At 53.8% G+C, this 17,465-nt stretch overlaps 1 protein-coding gene across 3 annotated transcripts in view; it reads right to left on the bottom strand.

Moving 5' to 3' along the window:
* Positions 1-17,465, bottom strand: part of RNF213 (ring finger protein 213) — a 108,981-nt gene that overhangs the window by 20,668 nt on the left and 70,848 nt on the right. For all 3 annotated transcript variants that reach the window (XM_039226182.1, XM_039226180.1, XM_039226181.1), the window contains 11 exons: positions 15,276-15,467; positions 13,842-13,987; positions 12,566-12,720; positions 10,595-10,813; positions 10,025-10,206; positions 9,384-9,504; positions 5,133-5,233; positions 4,861-5,043; positions 3,720-3,889; positions 3,538-3,637; positions 210-321 (listed from right to left, as the gene is read on the bottom strand). In XM_039226182.1, the coding sequence (XP_039082113.1) occupies positions 210-321; positions 3,538-3,637; positions 3,720-3,889; positions 4,861-5,043; positions 5,133-5,233; positions 9,384-9,504; positions 10,025-10,206; positions 10,595-10,813; positions 12,566-12,720; positions 13,842-13,987; positions 15,276-15,467 (1,681 nt within the window). The remainder of the gene's footprint in view (positions 1-209; positions 322-3,537; positions 3,638-3,719; positions 3,890-4,860; positions 5,044-5,132; positions 5,234-9,383; positions 9,505-10,024; positions 10,207-10,594; positions 10,814-12,565; positions 12,721-13,841; positions 13,988-15,275; positions 15,468-17,465) is intronic.

The following is a 17,465-nucleotide window of genomic DNA, read 5'->3' as shown; positions in this document are numbered from 1 at the left end:
GGCTGCCTCGCGCCCGGGCCCGAGCACCAGAGAACACCCGCCGCCGGGGCAGAGGCAATGTTTCTGGACCCTTTTCTGCACGTGGAACGGAGCACCTGACAGTTTCACCGACTGAAATCATGCTCTGTAACTTGTTAGACGCTTTTCCGTCGAACAAACCGCACGACCGTGCTCGTGTGCAGGAGTCGGGGGGCCGACGGCTCACTCACCTCCAGGCAGGTGCTGAAGAGAATGTAGAGCTCGGTTTTATCTTCTGTCAGGAAGGCTTTCTTCTCCAACAGGGTCAGGTAGGCCTGGATGTAGTCCTTCACTTCTTGGAAGCTGTGGAAGGAGAAACACTGTCCCTGGTGATCTCAGGTCTCGTGTTGCCAAAAAATAAAAAATAAAAAGAGAAAGCAGCTCTCTGACTACCTACCTACCTACCCCTCTCCTTCTCCTCCTATATAAACACATACGACCCACGAAGATACGTACGTACAGTTTGTAACATGGTTTTACTGAAAACATTTTAGTGCGTTAGTGCGATATTGGAGGCTTACAAAGTTCTGTATTTTTTTTTTAATGTTTTATTTATTTCTGAGAGAGAGAGACAGCATGAGCAGGGGAGGGTCGGAGAGAGAGGGAGACGCAGAATCTGAAACAGGCTCCAGGCTCTGAGCTGTCAGCACAGAACCCGATGTGGGGCTCGAACCCACAAACCGTGAGATCATGACCTGAGCTGAAGACAGATGCTTAACCGACTGAGCCACCCAGGCGCCCCCAAAGTTCTGTATTTTAGACCAGCTGCTCTCAGACTTGTCTTAACAGAGAGCCCCAAAGGGCTTTTGTGAAGGTGGGTCATAGCTATCGATACTGATGACGGTCTGAATTAAAACTGAAAAAACCTGAAAATGTTTATCAACCAGTTTAAAATATAAACCTGTCACATGTGAAAAACAAATTACACTTAGGAGAGTGTGGGTGACTCAGTTGGTTAAGTGTCCAACTCTTGACTTCAGCCCAGGTCATGATCTCACAGTTGTGAGGTGGAGCCCTGTGTCGGGTTCTGTGCTGGGTGTGGAGCCTGCTTGGGGTTCTCTCTCTCTCTGTCTCTCTTTCTCTCTCTGCCCCTCTCCTGCTCACACGTGCAAGCTCACTCTCTCTCTCTCTCTCTCTCAAAAATGAATAAAAAAGTAACATTAAAAAAACGATTTTCCAAAACAAGGATGGATTTTTCAAAAATATTTTTTAACTTTTATTCGTTTTTGAGAGAGAGAGTGTGTGAGTGGGGAAGGGACAGAGAGAGGGAGACACAGAATCAAAAACAGGCTGTCAGCACAGAGCCCGATGCACAGCTCATACTCACAAGCTGTAAGATCATGACCTGAACCAAAGCGAGATGCCCAACCGACGGTGCCACCCAGGAGCCCCTTGTTTATTTGAGAGAGAGAGAGAGAGAGAGAGAGAGAATCCCAAGCAGGCTCAGCACTGTCAGCACAGAGCCCGACGTGGGGCTCAAACTCACAAACCACAAGATCATGACCTGAGCTGAAGTCGGACACTTAACCAACTGAGCCACCCAGGCGCCCCTAATTTTAAAAACCTCAGATTCATCGGGGTGCTTGGTTGGCTCAGTGGGTTGAGCGTCTGACTCTTGATTTCGGCTCAGCTCACGATCTCACAGTTCGTGGGATTGAGCCCTGGGTCAGGCTCTGCGCTGACAGTGCTGAGCCTGCTTGGGATTCTCTCTCTGTCCCTCCCCTGCTTACATGCACCCAAAAGCACTTTCTCTCTCCCCCCAAAGGTAAATAAACTAAAAAAAAAAATCAGTTCTGTTTTATTTAAGAAGGAAGCCCTTACCCTTAAGGGTACTGTTTGGGATGCTAACGTGTCTACCCTCTATGTGAAGATGTGTGCAGGTCGAGGACTACATTTCCATTTCTCTACGCAAAGAAATTCAAATGAATTCAGATTTCACACAATTGTCACGAATAAAAATCATGGGACATCAAAAGACATTCTTCAGATCTCAGGTCAGCTCTTGATAAATAGGCCTTAAAACCCATTTTAAGGCATAATAAGATACTACTTCTATAATAAAATGCATTTTGAAACCACTTGAGGAGCCTGAGGGGCTCAGTCAGTTGAATGTCTGACTCTGATTTCAGCTCAGGTCATGATCCCAGGGTCGCGGGATTCAGCCCTGTCTGAGGCTCCACGTTCAGCGTGAGCCTGTTTGAGAGTCTCTCCTTCTCTCTGTCTCTGCCCCTCTTCCCTGCTTGTGCACACATATGCTCTCTCGCTCGCTCTCTCTCAAATATAATTATAAAAAAAAAGCATTTTATTTGCAAAGCTTTCAGGAATCTTGTTTGAGCAAATTATTTCACAAATGATAGAAAGCTAAAAAAAAAAAAATGAAATATCCGTAGAAAAGGATGTAGAAGGTCCATGTGTTTTTTGTTTTGCTTTGTTTTGTTTTTTTTTTTAAACATATTTTATTTTATCTTTTTTTTTTTTTTNGGTCAGAGAGAGAGGGAGTCACAGACTGAAACAGGCTCCAGGCTCTGAGCTGGCAGTCAGCACAGAGCCCGACGCGGGGCTCGAACCCACGAACCGCGAGATCATGACCTGAGCGAAAGTCGGACGCTTAACCGACTAAGCCACCCGGGCGCCCCATTGCTTTGTTTTGTTTTAATCAGAAGATTTAGGCTTTAAATGTAAATGTAATCTCTATTCTGCGTCTGCTTTGGCGTTTATGTTAGAAATCGTTTCTGTTGGAACTTTTTCCCTAATTTTTAAAATGTTTTATTTATACTTGAGAGACAGAGAGAGACAGCGCATGAGCACGGGAGAGGCAGAGAGAGAGGGAGACACAGATTCCGAAGCAGCCTCCAGGCTCCGAGCTGTCAGCACGGAGCCCGACGCGGGGCTCGAACCCACAAACTGTGAGATCATGACCTGAGCCGAAGTTGGACGCTTAACTGACTGCGCCACTGGCGCGTCCCCATCTGGTGGAACTTTTCCTGTAGCATCTTGATTTGGCCATCACCTTCAAGTACACTTGGTCAAGTCAGCACACAGGCCGAGTGCACTAAGTGTCCTCTGCGAGAAGCCCTGGGCACAGATCAGCCTGCTAAGCGTTCTCTAAAACACCACAATTTGACAAGACTGATGACCTTTGGCACCATGTGAGCGTCTCTGTCCATTCACAGAGGCAGAGAAATATAACCACTGGAACAAAATCTAGGTGACGCCTAGGACTATGGGAGGGGGGCGGGGGCGCTCTATGTTACCGTCCTTCCCCCCCCAAACCCAAAACAAGGTAGCTGCGCGAGGGGGCTCAGAACCATGAGGGGCTCATGGGTTCTTGCACAGGACGCAGCACCACACTCCTCTCCCTGAAACCTGCCTTCCTCTTCCCAACAAGGTGCCTCGTAGCCATGCTGAACTCATTTGCCTACAGCCAAAGATGTCACGCACACAAACGGGTGGTCCCTCACTGCAGATGTTCCCCCCAAAGCAGCTTCTGGGAGCACGCTCCAGGCTGGCTGTGCTCACCTGTACTTCAAAAGCAGTTTCAGCACCACTGAGCGGATGACCGGGGTCTTATCCACAACGTCGTCGAACGGGGAGAGAGACTTTGTGTGTTCCTGGTGTCCTTGAACCAAAGAGAGGTAGCTCGCTGGTCACATCAGACACAAAAAGTGAACCTATCGGTCTACGGGAAGGAAGCAACTTACTTTGGTAAGTGTCTCGTAGGAGCTCCTTCTGCACGAAGAGTAGACTTAGCAGAACCTCTACCACCTCCTTCTCTGGCGGGGAATTATCCTTGAAGCATATGGTGGAAACCAGTTCGATGAAGAAACTATTGCACATCTGCCGGATGCAGGCATGCTTCTGGACGGCGTCCCTGGGGGCGGTGGGGAGGCCCGGTCAGTGCGCCTAGCCAGGGTGCGGCGGATCCCCGCACATGGCCGGGCACCTCGTGTTCTTCAGTAAGGAGATACAAGTATCTCCTTCCGGTGCTTCGAGGGGCTGCGTGCAAACTGCCAGCTGGCCGGTGTGCAGACTCGTCTCTTTCTAGGGGCACCCTGATCATTCAATCATTCGCACCAGCCAGCGATACCCTGGTCTCCTAAAGTCTGCAAAGACCCTGCCCCCTGGGCTGGCCATGTGCCCCGTCTCCAGGAGGCATCGGGAGGGCGGGGGAGGCGAAGGCTGCCGGGTCACTGGGGCACAGCCTGAGTCGGCTGAGCCCACAGACCTGCCACTGATGCCAACTACCGCCGCGACGAGTGTGTGGCCAGGCAGGAGCGAGCTCTGCCCTCGGGTCGAGAGAGGCACACCCCTTCCGCCTCAGCTCCTGGGGTCTCGTGATGGTTTTCTATCATTTACGACTTTTTCTGGTTTATTTCCTCTCATCGGGTCATCTCCCAAATCTATTCTCGTGTGTGCCTTGGGGAGAGAATCATTTTGCGACACTACGTGCTTTTAGGTTACACAAGCGGCTGCCTCTCTTAGGACGGTTCTCTGAAGCCAGGTGTTCAGGCTTTCTTTCATTAAAAAAAATTTTTTTTAATGTTTATTTACTTCTGAGAGAGAGAGACAGGGTGAGAGCAGGGAGGGGCAGAGAGAGGGAGACACCGAATCGGAAGCAGGCTCCAGGCTCCGAGCTGTCAGCACAGAGCCTGACGCGGGGCTGGAACTCGCCAACCGTGAGATCGTGACCTGAGCCGAAGTCAGATGCTTGACTGACTGAGCCCCGCGGGCGCCCCTGAAGTCAGGGTTTCTAAGGTTAATACAGTTTATCTTTCCGAATACCGTACTTGGCGAAAAGGAAGAAAAAGGAGAGGAGGCTTTTTAAGAGAAAGGGTGACTCACCTGTGCTCTTGGGACACTGCTGGAGAGAAGTCTTCTGGCAGGTCTGTCAGGCACAGAGGGCATCTCATCTGGCCTGTAATGAGCCAGACCTTGACACAGGCCAGGCAGAACACGTGGTCGCAGGGCAGGCAGACGGGGTCCCGCGCGTCTCCCAGGCAGACGGGGCACGGCTCAATGTCAACCCTGGGGTCCAAGAAGGGCGAGCGGCTGTGAAGCTGCACGCACCACACGCGCAGGGCCGTCTCCGCACGGGTCTCGGCCACAGATCTCACCTGGAGAGGGTCTTGCTGGCCCGCTCCTTACACGTACGAAGAGTCACCATCACAGCGGCGAAAGGCCTGTAGGTCTTGATGTTGGAGTTCTCCTGCAGACACTGAAAGACGGGGGGTGGGGGGGGGCAGTGAGGGAGGGCAGAGCTGGGGCAGCCCACACGGCGTTCCCGGGTGACACGGCACACCTCGGACACCTCAGGCCGCCGGCGGGAGTTGGGCGCTGGGGTTGTCCTGTCTGCCTGCACGGTGAGGCCTTTCTGTTTCTAGCAGTTTCTCTAGCTTTGAATGCCCTTCACCATCATGCTGTTTTGGGGTGGGGAGTGGCGAGGTTCACAACTTGTGCTCCCCCTGCCTCTCTTTCTTTTAAGGTTCACACTTCTGCTCTCATTATGAGATATTTCAAACTTTATAAACGATAACATAATGACCACTGGTGGATCCACCACCAAGCTTTAAGAAATCTTAGCATTGGGGTGCCTGGGGGGCTCAGTCGGTTGGGGGTCTGACTTCAGCTCAGGTCACACGGTTCGTGGGTTTGAGCCCCATATCGGGCTCTGTGCTGACAGCTCAGAGCCTGGAGCCTGCTTCAGATTCTGTGTCTCCCTCTCTCTCTGACCCTCCCCTGCTCATGCTCTGTCTCTGTCTCTCAAAAATAAGACAGACGTTGGGGCGCCTGGGTGGCTTAGTCGTTTAAGTGTTTGACTTTCGCTTAGGTCATGATCTCGCGGTTCGTGGGCTCGAGCCCCGCGTCGGGCTCTGTGCTGACTGCCAGCTCAGAGCCTGGAGCCTGTTTCAGTGTGTGACTCCCTCTCTCTCTGACCCTCCCCTGCTCACGCTGTCTCTGTCTCTCTCCTAGAAATAAATAAAACATTAAAAAAAAATACGATAGACGTTAAAAAAAAAAGTTTAAAAAAATCCTCGCATTTTTGGAATGTTTACTTTAGATAGTTTTTTTAAGAAACCAAATGTGGCAGATAGAGCTGTAACTCCACGCGCGCCCTTCTGATGGCGTCTCTCGCCTTCCCCTCGCACGGAGGACCACCTCCCGAAATGCCCACGTCCGGTACATCTGCACACGTGCATGAAGATCACGCTACTGTTTTGAATATAAAGTTTGCATCAGTTCTATCACACCGTACCCAAGCTTCTCGAACTTGCTTTTCTTGCTGCCACACCTCAGTCCTGACATGCTCCCTGCTCTATGATGCCTACTGGCAGACAAGCGCGCTACTTGTTTTCTGGTTACCAGGCATCTAGAACATCCCCTGTGCTGCCTCCAACATCCTTCCACTTGACCATCTAAGACCAGCAAGAAGGTTCTAGGGTTTGTATTCAGAAACGGAGACTCTGGATTTTAGGAAATGCACATCTTCAATGATACACGGTAAGGGTTTGCTGGCGTGCTTCTGTAATTTTGCGCTTAGGCATGATGTTTGCAATACATATCTTTATAATATTTACACCCTTGGGCTCTAGTAGCGTAAGGAGGATCTCCTTCTATTCTTTTTTCCACCTCATAAATTTTATCAAATGCGTTTCCTGTCCCTTCTGAAGTGATCATTTAAAGCTTATCTTTAAATTTGATAGGTAACTGAGAACATTTGTGGATTTTATGATTCTGAACTATCTTTGAAGTCTCAGGATTGATCTTACTTTGAAATGGTATAGGCTTTTAGTACCCTGCTAAATTTGATTTGTTAAACAACAGGCTAATTCCAAGGGAAGCAAAGGACTCGAACAGACGTTTCTCTGAAGAAGACGCATAATTGGGCCATAAGCTCATTAGGAAGATGCTCATGTCATCAGTCGTTCGGGGAAACACAAAGCAAAACCACAAAGTGATTCAACCATGAGGACGGTGCTGATAAACAAAAGAGAACAAAAAATAACAAGTGTCGGGAAGGATATGGCGAAATCAGAACCTGGGGGCCCGGCCGGTAGGAGTGGGCGGTGCCGCCGCTGTGAAACGGCTTGGTGGCTCCTCAGAAAGATAAGCACCAAGTTTCTATAGGACCCAGCGATCCCACTTCTAGGGAGGGCCGTTTCCAAAGTTGCTGAAAGCAGGGACTCAGATATGTACGTGCACATCTGTGTTCACGGTGTGAACCCGCCAGCAGGTACCCGGACCAGCAAATCGGGTCTGCCCAGCCACGCAACGGGACATTACTCAGTTTATAGAGGAAGACAGTCCTGGCGCCTGCTACAACATGGACGGCCTCGAGGACACGCAGAGGGAAGTCAGCCCGTCACAGAGGACAAGTACTGTAGGACCCCACTTCCGTGAGGTCCCTAGAGCCGTCAAAGCCACAGGCAGAAAGTAGGATGGTGGGCGCCAGGGCCGGGGCGGGGGATGGGCAGGGGCAGGGAGTGAGTGTTTGTTGGGGACAGAGTTTCAGTTTTGCAGGACACAAGAGTTCTGGAGACAGAGAGTGGGGATGCTTGGACCAAGTGCGAACGTACTTCGTGCCACTTAATTGTACGCCTAAAAATGGTTAAAATGGTGACTTGTATGTGATGTGTGTCCTGCCACAATAAACAAATGGCAGTAATCTAGTGTTTGGACGGGGGATGGTAAGGACAGGGTGGTTACAGACTGGGAAGCCAACAGAACAACTGTCGTCTGTGACACCATGGAAGGCAGGTCACAGATCAAGAGAGCTCCCTCCCTCCCCCCCTCCCTCTCCTATCAATTATCTATCGACCTAATCTATTATCTATCCATCTATACCTACCTATATGTATCTATCCATCCATCATCTATCTATATCTACCTATGTATCTACATCCACCCACCCACCCATCCATTCATCCTTTCTATCAGAACTGAGAAAACTCAGAATATCCACCTTTTTACAGCTTTTACCAGGGGCCTGTGGGAGGCTGTGCTGACCTAGCGCAGGCTAACTCTAGGGCAGCCTCGCTGGAAGAGAGAGGTCGAGGCCCTGTGCCTTTCCCGGTTAAGGCTTTCTTCCGGCCAGACCACGGGGGCCAGCCTTCCAGGCCATGCAAGTGGCCTCAGGCTGTCCTTGGAGGGGAAGAGCAGAGCCTGAGGCCACAAACCCAAGAGGCTTCAGGTGTGAAAGTGAATTAGCAAAGACCTCTGGCCGGCGGTCACTCACACAGGGATGTGACCGGAAAAAAACCAGCTGGAAAACCACTAAGTTTTTGAGGACTGTCGCCCCACATGTCGGGCCTGATAAAGCCCAGGGGCCAGATGACTCATCTCTCAGCTCGAGGGTCACCTGGCCACTAGGGACCATGCAGAACTGGCGTCTGTGCGGGAGGAAGGGCGTCATGCACGCCTGCCCCCTGCAGGGGTGGCGGAGGCCAGTGTTTCCTAGAGTTCTTTCCCCAGTAGCAGCAGGGGCCGGGGGGGCCGTGACCACGCCCAGCACGGTCAGCTGCGACCTCAAGCAGGGGGCATATATATTCCGGGCTGTGCTCTTAAAACAGCCTGTGGCGACGGCAGGAACAGCCCGCTCAGACGGCGCAGTGCAGGGAGGTCGTACAGTGAGAATGACAGAGGGACAGCACGGAGGAGGGGGGATCCTGTGCAGGGGAGCGGCCCGCTGCCGCGGCTCCCACTTGTCCTACGAGAGGGACGTCAGCTCGCACTTCGTTTCTGCTGCCAATACCCACCCTCCTCGGAGCGTGCGGCCCGCACGTCAAAGCCTGGACAGCCGGCGCCATCAGGTGCGTTCGTGCAAAGCTCCCAGGGTCGCCGAGGCAGAGCCCACCTTCCGCTGGGCGCGTGGCCGCGGAGACAGTGGCTCTTCCCACAGGAGCACCGTCCTGAGCGTCCCTAACTCTACAAAGGGGGCCACGTGGCAGAGGCCCAGGGGCTTCCAGCTCCCCGGGTCCCCCCACAGCACCCGGGCCGGAAGGGCCACAGCGCCGTGGTGTTCTCCCGCAAACCCGACTTCCTGACGCCGCGGAGGCCGCCTGCCCCCCAGAGGGCCAGGCTGCTGGGCTGCGCCGGGCCTGGAGGCCTAGACGCCTGCAGGGAGCCCAGCCCTCAGCCCCCGACAGGCTGGAGGGCACCCGCCTGTCTGCACTCCGGCCGCGGTGCCTGCACGGTGCGCCCTGACCCGGCGCTCAGACGATCAGACCACTGAACACACGGCTTAACGGCTGCTGTGGGGAGATCGCGCCCCCCGCACCTCCAGGCAAGGCCGGCACAGGGCTGGAGGAAGGTCACCCTGCCGGGAGGGCAGGTGACGCTCCCGCGACCCGGGAAGGGCACCAGCTCACCTTGTTCAGCAGGAAGACGTGCTCTGTCACCAGCTCGCGCAGCTCAGGGATCTGGCTCTCGATCCCCAGAAGCACGTGTTCCACGAACAGGGCCACGGGGAAAATGCGGTTCCACTGGGTTCTGTAAGGGCGGGTGGACACTGGGCTGTGACAAGGGCACCCGAGACCCCAGGACCCGGGCACAGGCAGGGATCCGAGGACGGGATGCGGTGAAGGCAGACAGAAGACTCCGGAGAGGCCCTTTGCGGCGTGCTCCCGGCCCCCAGCCACCTCCGTGTCCCCGGCGCCCTCCCACAGACTCGGGGCCACGCGCCCCCTCACCCTGCAAGGCCCCGGGACACCTACTCTGACTGCTTATCCCCTCTCTGCCGCCCTTCCCGCTGCTCCCCCATGCCTGCACTTCTCCTGCGGGGACCGCGGGGACCACAGGATCTGCCCCCCTTTCTGTGGCCCCCTGCCCCCCGGGGTGCTCCCGGAATGCCCCAGCATCTGTTTTCTCCAGCACCGGCATGATGCCTGGTGGCGAAAGAGGCTCAGCGGACATGAAGCAGGTGAGTAAGGAAAGGACCCTCTTCTGTGGCAAGAGAAAGCACCCCACGGCCCGTGGGAAAGGGGCTGGGGGGGCGGGCTCCTGGCCTCACCTGACCTCCCTGATGACGTCTCTGGCCATCCCCCCGCAGCTCTGCAGGTACCCGTCCGAGCACAGGAGCTCCAGCGGCATGGACAGGCTCTTCACCATCTGCAGCCAGGCCTGGGGGCTGGGCTTCAGGACGTCCCTCGTCAGCATCTCCGTGCAGGCCATCGCCGCAAATGCATCCAGAGTCTGGCGGAGGCAGTGGGGGGACAGAGAACAAACCCGACTGAGCAGCGCCCCCTGTGGCTGCTCTAAGTCCTGAGCCCAGAGGTCCAGGCTGTGAGCCCAACGTGGTCTCCAATTGCAGGCTCGGGGCCTCCTCCTCTGGTCCCGGGATACGGGAAGCATCAGTCAGATGTGTTCGCTGGGCACACGGCCCGGGAAGGGGGTGCCCACGCAGGGCACGGCACCTGGGCTCACCCGTCTCGGGCGGCCGTGGAAGCACCCTCCGCCCGCCCCCCACCTGCCACCCAAGCTCCACCTGCCCCTGCCCTCTGCCCGCCCTCCGCCCGCCCTCCGCCCGCCCTATGAAGGCCAAGCCCTGACCGTGAACACAACGTCCCAGGAGAGGCCATACCAGCTCAGGTCCATCCAATCTGTCGTTCCTTGTGGTTCCCATGATGTTGTAGAGTAACATTTGTAGGATCTGGGGGCAGATGGTCAAGATTCTGGAGAAGTTCTGCAGCCGGCTGCGGAAGTGCTGATAAGCGATGTGCACCCAGGGTAAGGAGACCCTTTCCTGCGGCCTCTGCGCTTGCAGCTGACAGACGCAGGACCTCAGCGCCACCTGCAAAATCTGGGGTGAGAAACGAGATTTTAGTGCCACGTGCACACTGGGAAACAAACCCAAAGCAATGTTTTCACAGTGGAAAATTCCAACCGCTCCAAAATAACCAAAGAGAAACGTAAAAGCCCCACACGCTGACTGTCCCTCGGCACGCTGTGGTGTCACCCGTGTTGGCACCTTCTATCCATACCCTGTCCCCATTTTGTCCTCAAATCACGACCGTGGCGTATTTCTGATTTTTTTCCCCACTTAACATCACGCTGTGAAGATTTCTCCGTTGTTAAATACGCTGGAAAAACACCACTGTGAATGTGTGCGCCCGTTAAAACAGCCAATCACCAATCAGATGGCTGTAATTTATGACTTTTTAAAAAAAAATTTTTTTAATGTTTTATTTATTTCTAGGAGAGAGAGAGAGATAGCGTGAGCAGGGGAGGGTCAGAGAGAGAGGGAGTCACAGACTCTGAAACAGGCTCCAGGCTTGAGCTGGCAGTCAGCACCGATGCGGGGTTCGAACCCACAAACCGCGAGATCATGACCTAAGCGAAAGTCAAACGCTTAACCGACTAAGCCACCCAGGCGCCCCATTGTCTGGCTTTTAATTACGGATGATTAAATGGTTTCTATTTTCCCCCCCATTTTAAGAAACAAAGCTGGAAGGAACATTCCTACGGAGAACGCGTTTGTCCACATCGGATAATACCCCCAGGACAAAACCACCAGTTCAATTTTCTAAGGCTCTTGATCCAATCCTTCAGGCTTTTCCAGAAGCACATGCTGGTTCTGGTTCGCAGCACCGTCTGCAACAGGGGTGGGGGGCTGATTCTGGGTCCAGTTAAAAACCAGTTTTGGGGCGCCTGGCTGGCCCAGTCCACTAAACATCTTTCACCTCAGGTCATGATCTCACAGTTTTGTGGGTTCGAGCCCCACATCGGGCTCTGTGCTGACAGCTCAGAGCCTGGAGCCTGCTTTGGATTCTGCACCTCCCTCTCTCTCTCTGCCCCTCCTCTGCTCGAGCTCTGTCTCTCCCTCCCTCTCAAAAAAACCAAAAACCAAAATCCAAAACACCAGTCTTGCCACATGGCAGGTAAAGACAGTACCTAAAAACCGTTCATGTTTTGTTGACTTACCAGTGAGGCTGGATAGTTTTTCTAATGTTTTCTGGATCTCTGTTAATACTTGGTTTATAACCTTCATTTAGTTTTTAAAATTAGGAAACTTTCTTATCAATTCCTAAGAATATTTCATTTATATTTTAAGTAACATCTACACCCAACATGGGGCTCGAACTCGTGACCCTGAGATCGAGTCGTATGCTCCCCTGACGGAGCTACCCAGGCGCCCCTGGGATTCCTAAGAATATTTTATTAGCCCTTAATCATGCTGGTTATAAGTATGTCGTCCTCAAATGGGTCATTTTCCTCTTTTACGTACTCAAGTGCGAACCCACTACGTAATCAGCAGTATCCTAATGTCCACTGAAATTTCAGTTAGTTATTAGCTGCGGTGGCCAGTTAAACATATACCTAATTTTCTTCGAGAGACACTCCACATTTGAAAACGTGTTAAAAATTAATAAAATAAAAAAGTAAAACAAGTGAAAAATAAAAAGGTGTTACAGGGAAATTGGAGGCCTTCCTTGTGTGAATGGAAAGTCCGTGATTCAGGGGCCCCGGGCAGGAGGCCAAGGGTGGAGGAAGGGCCCCCGTGGCTGCAGCCTGGCCACGTCCCACCCCCCCCACCCCCCGAGCGAGCACTTACCTTCAGTTCTTCCCATGTGGACGCTCTCATGGTCAAGAGGAGGAAGTCCTTTATGTAGCCAAGAAAGAGGTCCTCCTCTTCTTCTGCACTGAGCTGAGCGAGAAACCCGCCCAGAGGGGTCTGCTGAAAGACTTCCACCAACTTCTTCGGCAGTCCTGCAGAGGGGAAGCACAGAGGGCGTGGAGGGAGAGCGTGAGGCGTGGCTCCTGGCCTGCGGGCCCCAGGGAGGGATGCGGCTCTGCTGAAGGGCAGCTCTCAGCAAAGGGGAGTCGGGGCCGCGTGATTTAATGGCCGTTTCTAGACCCTTCAGACGAGTCTCCAGAGGAGGAAGAGACAAAGACAGAACACACATTCCGTTCCAGTCACCCACGGCCCCGCTGGCCCCAAAGGGGTAAAACGATCGGAGACAGAGCAGGTTTGATGTCTAGCAGATCATATCGTGCTTGGGAACCCCAGGATCCAAGTGGGTCAGCAGGGAGAGAGCTGCTCTTGGGGGGCTGGGGTCACGGGCTGCTCATGCCGGGAAGACGCGCCTCCTAGTGGTGAAGTGCCAGCCTGCAGACCACACACCAGCACCGCTAAGCAGGCTCAGGGCGGGTACGGCCTCGAGACAGGGAATACTACTTCCTCGGGACCCAGACTGTTCAGTTCGTTCCAAAAACGAGGCAGAACGCTTACCTACAGAAGTTCGCCTTCAAGTATTTTGACTTGTTTTTTTTTTTCATGTTTATTTTTGAGGGACAGAGAGACAGAGACACAGCGTGAGCAGGGGAGGGGCAGAGAGAGAGGGAGACAGAATCCGAAGCAGCTCCAAGCTCCGAATTGCCAGCACAGAGCCCGATGCGGGGCTCGAACTCACGGACTGCGAAATCATGACCGGGACCAAAGTTGGATGTGTAACTGACTAAGCCCCCCAGGCGCCCTTCACCTATAGGCAATACTATAAGTAAACGTTGAAAAGACAACTTCATGCATGAAAGATGGCAGGATGACTTTTCCAAAGCATGTGTCATCCCTGGTTTTCCCTGGATGCCTTTGGCCAGGCCGCTTGACCTGTGACAGCAGAGCAAGGAGCCGCATGGCTCCCAAGGACACTGACCGCGTGGTTTGGACAAAGCTATTCCACTATGGTCATTGATGCTGTTGGGAAAGGCTCAGCTACGGCCGTCTCCTGAGTCCTGATGCCCGAGCTGTCCAGAAGCTTCCGAACGGGAATGACCCACTTATGACGGGGTGTCGGCACATGTCCTGTTTCGTGGCATCCCTGGGGGCTCACCTTCAGCTCCGGTGATGTACTGAGCCTGCACCCACAGCTCCTCCAGATAGTCTTTGATTCTCCAGCTAAACGGGACACTGCTGGAGACGTCCTTGGGAGGCGCCATGTAGTTCTGCACCACAACGTAGGGCATCTCGCTTTTAGACCTGCAGCCGGGCAAAGGGTCCGTGAGACGTTGCTCAAGACACAGGACCCAGCACAAATGCCAGTTCCTCTCCAGGCTCAACGACACTGGTGCCTAAAAGGCTACGGGGATGGCCCGCTGGCCCAGACCACAGCTCAGGGCTTCCGTTACGAACGGACTCAAGCATGTCCATATGTCATCTCTGTGTCACAGACAACAACGAAACAAGGCTGGGAAGGGTCAAGCAGGCTGCCCCAAGTCTGCGGAGGGACCGGGCCGTGCGGTGCCTGGACCTCCCCTCACCCTCTACCTCCGCATACAGAACGTGGCTCGTCAGATGCGACCCTTTCCCTCAGGGTCGACAGTGCCCTGTCGTCTAAACAAGTGTTTCCACCCGAGATCCAGGAACCTATGCACTCGCGTATTCTTTATTCACCCACACTCTCCAAAATCAAAGCCCCTGAGATCCAAAGAGGAAACTTTTGGGAGGCCGGCTGGGAGTGAGCTGTGCAAGGGCAGGCCCGGGGGAGGGCGTGTGGCTCCCACCACGGAGCGAGGGACAGATCTCAGGGCTCTCCGAAGCACAGCCTCTCCAGTTCGGAAGAGGCCAAAGCCGGCCGTTTTGCCTGGGATGGAGCTCTGAAAGCACGGCCGTGAGGCAGGGGATGAAACTAGGAATTTTCAGGACTTTCAAACCCCCTGTTTGTTACAGCGATGCCATCACCCTTAGGCTGTGAACAGACCCAGCATTCAGTTGTTTAATTTTTAACTTTAGAGAGAGGGCATGCACACGTGAGCAGGGCGGGGGCAGAAGCAGAGAGAATCTTAAGGAGGCTCCACAGCCTGACTTGGGGCTCGATCCCAGGAACTGGGAGATCATGACCTGAGCTGACCTCAAGAGTGGGACACTCAAGGGGCACCTGGGTGGCTTAGTCAGTTAAGCGTCCGACTTTCGCTCAGGTCATGATCTCGCGGTTCGTGGGTTCGAGCCCCGCGTCGGGCTCTGTGCTGACTGCCAGCTCTGAGCCTGGAGCCTGTTTTAGTTTTTGTTTCTCTCTCTCTCTCTGACCCTCCCCTGCTCACGCTGTCTCTCTCTCTCTCTCTCTCTCTCTCTCTCTCCCCCCTAGAAATAAATAAAACATTAAAAAAAAAAAAAAAAAGAGTGGGACACTCAACCGACAGGAGCCAGCCAGGCGCCCCAGATCCAGCACGTAAATGTGATTCTGAAGTCCACGCCCACACCCCAGCAGCTTCTCGGATGAGCGTATGAAGACGGCAGTGGCCTTATTTTCCCCTTCCCTCCTATTCACCTCATATCATTTGTCACAAGAGGAATGTTCAGAAGCTTGATGTCACGGAAAATAAACATCCAAAGGTCTCTCGTCCAGGATGGAGCGTCCGGCGTGATCAGGAGCTCGAGGTTGCTGTCTGTGTCGAGGACAGACACCATGCTCGCCAGGAGGGGGGTCACGATGCCCTGGACCCGCTTCCAGAGGGTGTGCCTGCAGCAGGGAGACAGAAGACCGCGTTCTGGCTCAGCAGGCACGGAGCAGGGGGCGGGACGGCTCTGTCCTGGTGACACTGGGCTCCAGAGTCACAGGACATCTGGTCTACAATCCAACAGCACAGCTCTGGCGATAAACGAAAATTCCCATCGTTGTTAAGTACCCGCAGAAAAATTCACAAGTAGAAATGGACTGGAGGCAGGACCGGAATGGACCTTAATTCTACATCGAATCAGGTGCCTGAAGAGGTCAAGAAGCATCTGTCGTGTTTTGTTATATAGCTTCTTCCCCAGAGCAAGGCACCTAGGATCTCTAAAGAAAATAGGGACCACATTCATTTGGGTGAAAAACTAAACGCTATTTTAAGAACACAACAGTTGGAGGGAGAAAATAATAAAGCACAGGGCAAAATAAATGTGTTCCAGGTCAAGTTAAATAGGAAAGTACGTGGTTCTTTAGAACAAGGTTGTACTGATGTCTGTGTTTGTTGGACCCAAGGATGTTTACATTTGTACCCTCATCTCCCTGCTCGCGCCAGCTTTGCTGTATTTGTTATAATGATGTTTACGCATAATCATGAACTCTGTAACACACCGCAAGGAATCTACTACTAGGTGGCTAATGTTGGGGAGAGAAAGTAAGGCTCCATTTTAAAAAGAAGGAAGAGGGGCGCCTGGGGGGCTCAGGCAGTTGAGCGTCTGACTTCAGCTCAGGTCATGACCTCACGGTCCATGGGTTCAAGCCCCGTGTCGGGTTCTGTGCTGACAGCTCGGAGCCTGGAGCTGCTTTGGATTCTGTGTCCCCCCCTCTCTCTGCCCCTCCCCTGCTCACACTCTATCTGTCTCTCTCTCTTTCTCAAAAATTAATAGACATTAAAAATTTTTTTTTAATTTTATCTGTAAGGAGTAACCAAGAGAAATGATCTAAATTAATACCTGATCTTATATAATTCCTTACTCAGAAAGTATAAGTGAGAAAGAAATGAAGAATAACTAGAGAAAAAATTAGAAGCAGGAACCTCCCCCCAGAGCAATGAAAGCAGCACCAGGACTCAGGGCTCCCACATTTCCCGCCGGCCGGTCACACAGAGGCAGGGTCCCCGAGGCCACAGCAATCATGCCTGGGGAAGACGGGGCCTGTATGAGCTCAGATGAGCTGAACGTTCCTTCAGAGGCGAGAAGCGGGGCCACAGTGACGTGTGACTGGCCTCAGAGGACCTGCAGACCCGGGCGGCTGAACCTTCCCTGCGGGACGCACTGTGTCCCACCCCCTCCACGACAGCAGGTGACTTGGCTTAGTCCTGAGAAAAGGGTCCAGGTTTCACGGAAAAAGGCCCACAGGCGATACATGAACACTCCCAGACCCACATTTGTCATTATCAAATGACTTCGACTAAGCAGCAGGCCTGGGAAAATGATTCCCTTCCGTCCCTGCCTGTGCCCTTCCCCGGAGCCTAAAACAGCAGCCACTTCTGCGGGCGACCCCGCTGGTCCGGCTTACACCCTGCGGGGTCACACGTCCTGACCCGGGGGGTCACACAGCCCTGCGGGGACACACACAGCCCTGCGGGGTCACACGTCCTGCGGGGACACACATACCCTGGGGGACACACACAGCCCTGCGGGGACACACGTCCTGACCCGCGGGGACACACACACCCTGGGTGACACACACAGCCCTGCGGGGACACACACAGCCCTGCGGGGACACACACACCCTGCGGGGACACACACACCCTGGGGGACACACACAGCCCTGCGGGGACACACACAGCCCTGCGGGGACACACGTCCTGACCCGCGGGGATACACACGCCCTGCGGGGACACACACAGCCCTGCGGGGACACACATGCCCTGCGGGGACACACACACCCTGGGGGACACACACAGCCCTGCAGGGACGCACACGCCCTGCGGGGACACACACACCCTGGGGGACACACACAGCCCTGCGGGGACACACACGCCCTGGGTGACACATACAGCCCTGCGCG

Source organism: Hyaena hyaena, unplaced genomic scaffold (assembly GCF_003009895.1).
Source record: "Hyaena hyaena isolate Hyena2069 unplaced genomic scaffold, ASM300989v1 scaffold_21, whole genome shotgun sequence".
Lineage (NCBI taxonomy): Eukaryota > Metazoa > Chordata > Mammalia > Carnivora > Hyaenidae > Hyaena > Hyaena hyaena.
This window is presented reverse-complemented; position numbering and strand designations above follow the sequence as displayed.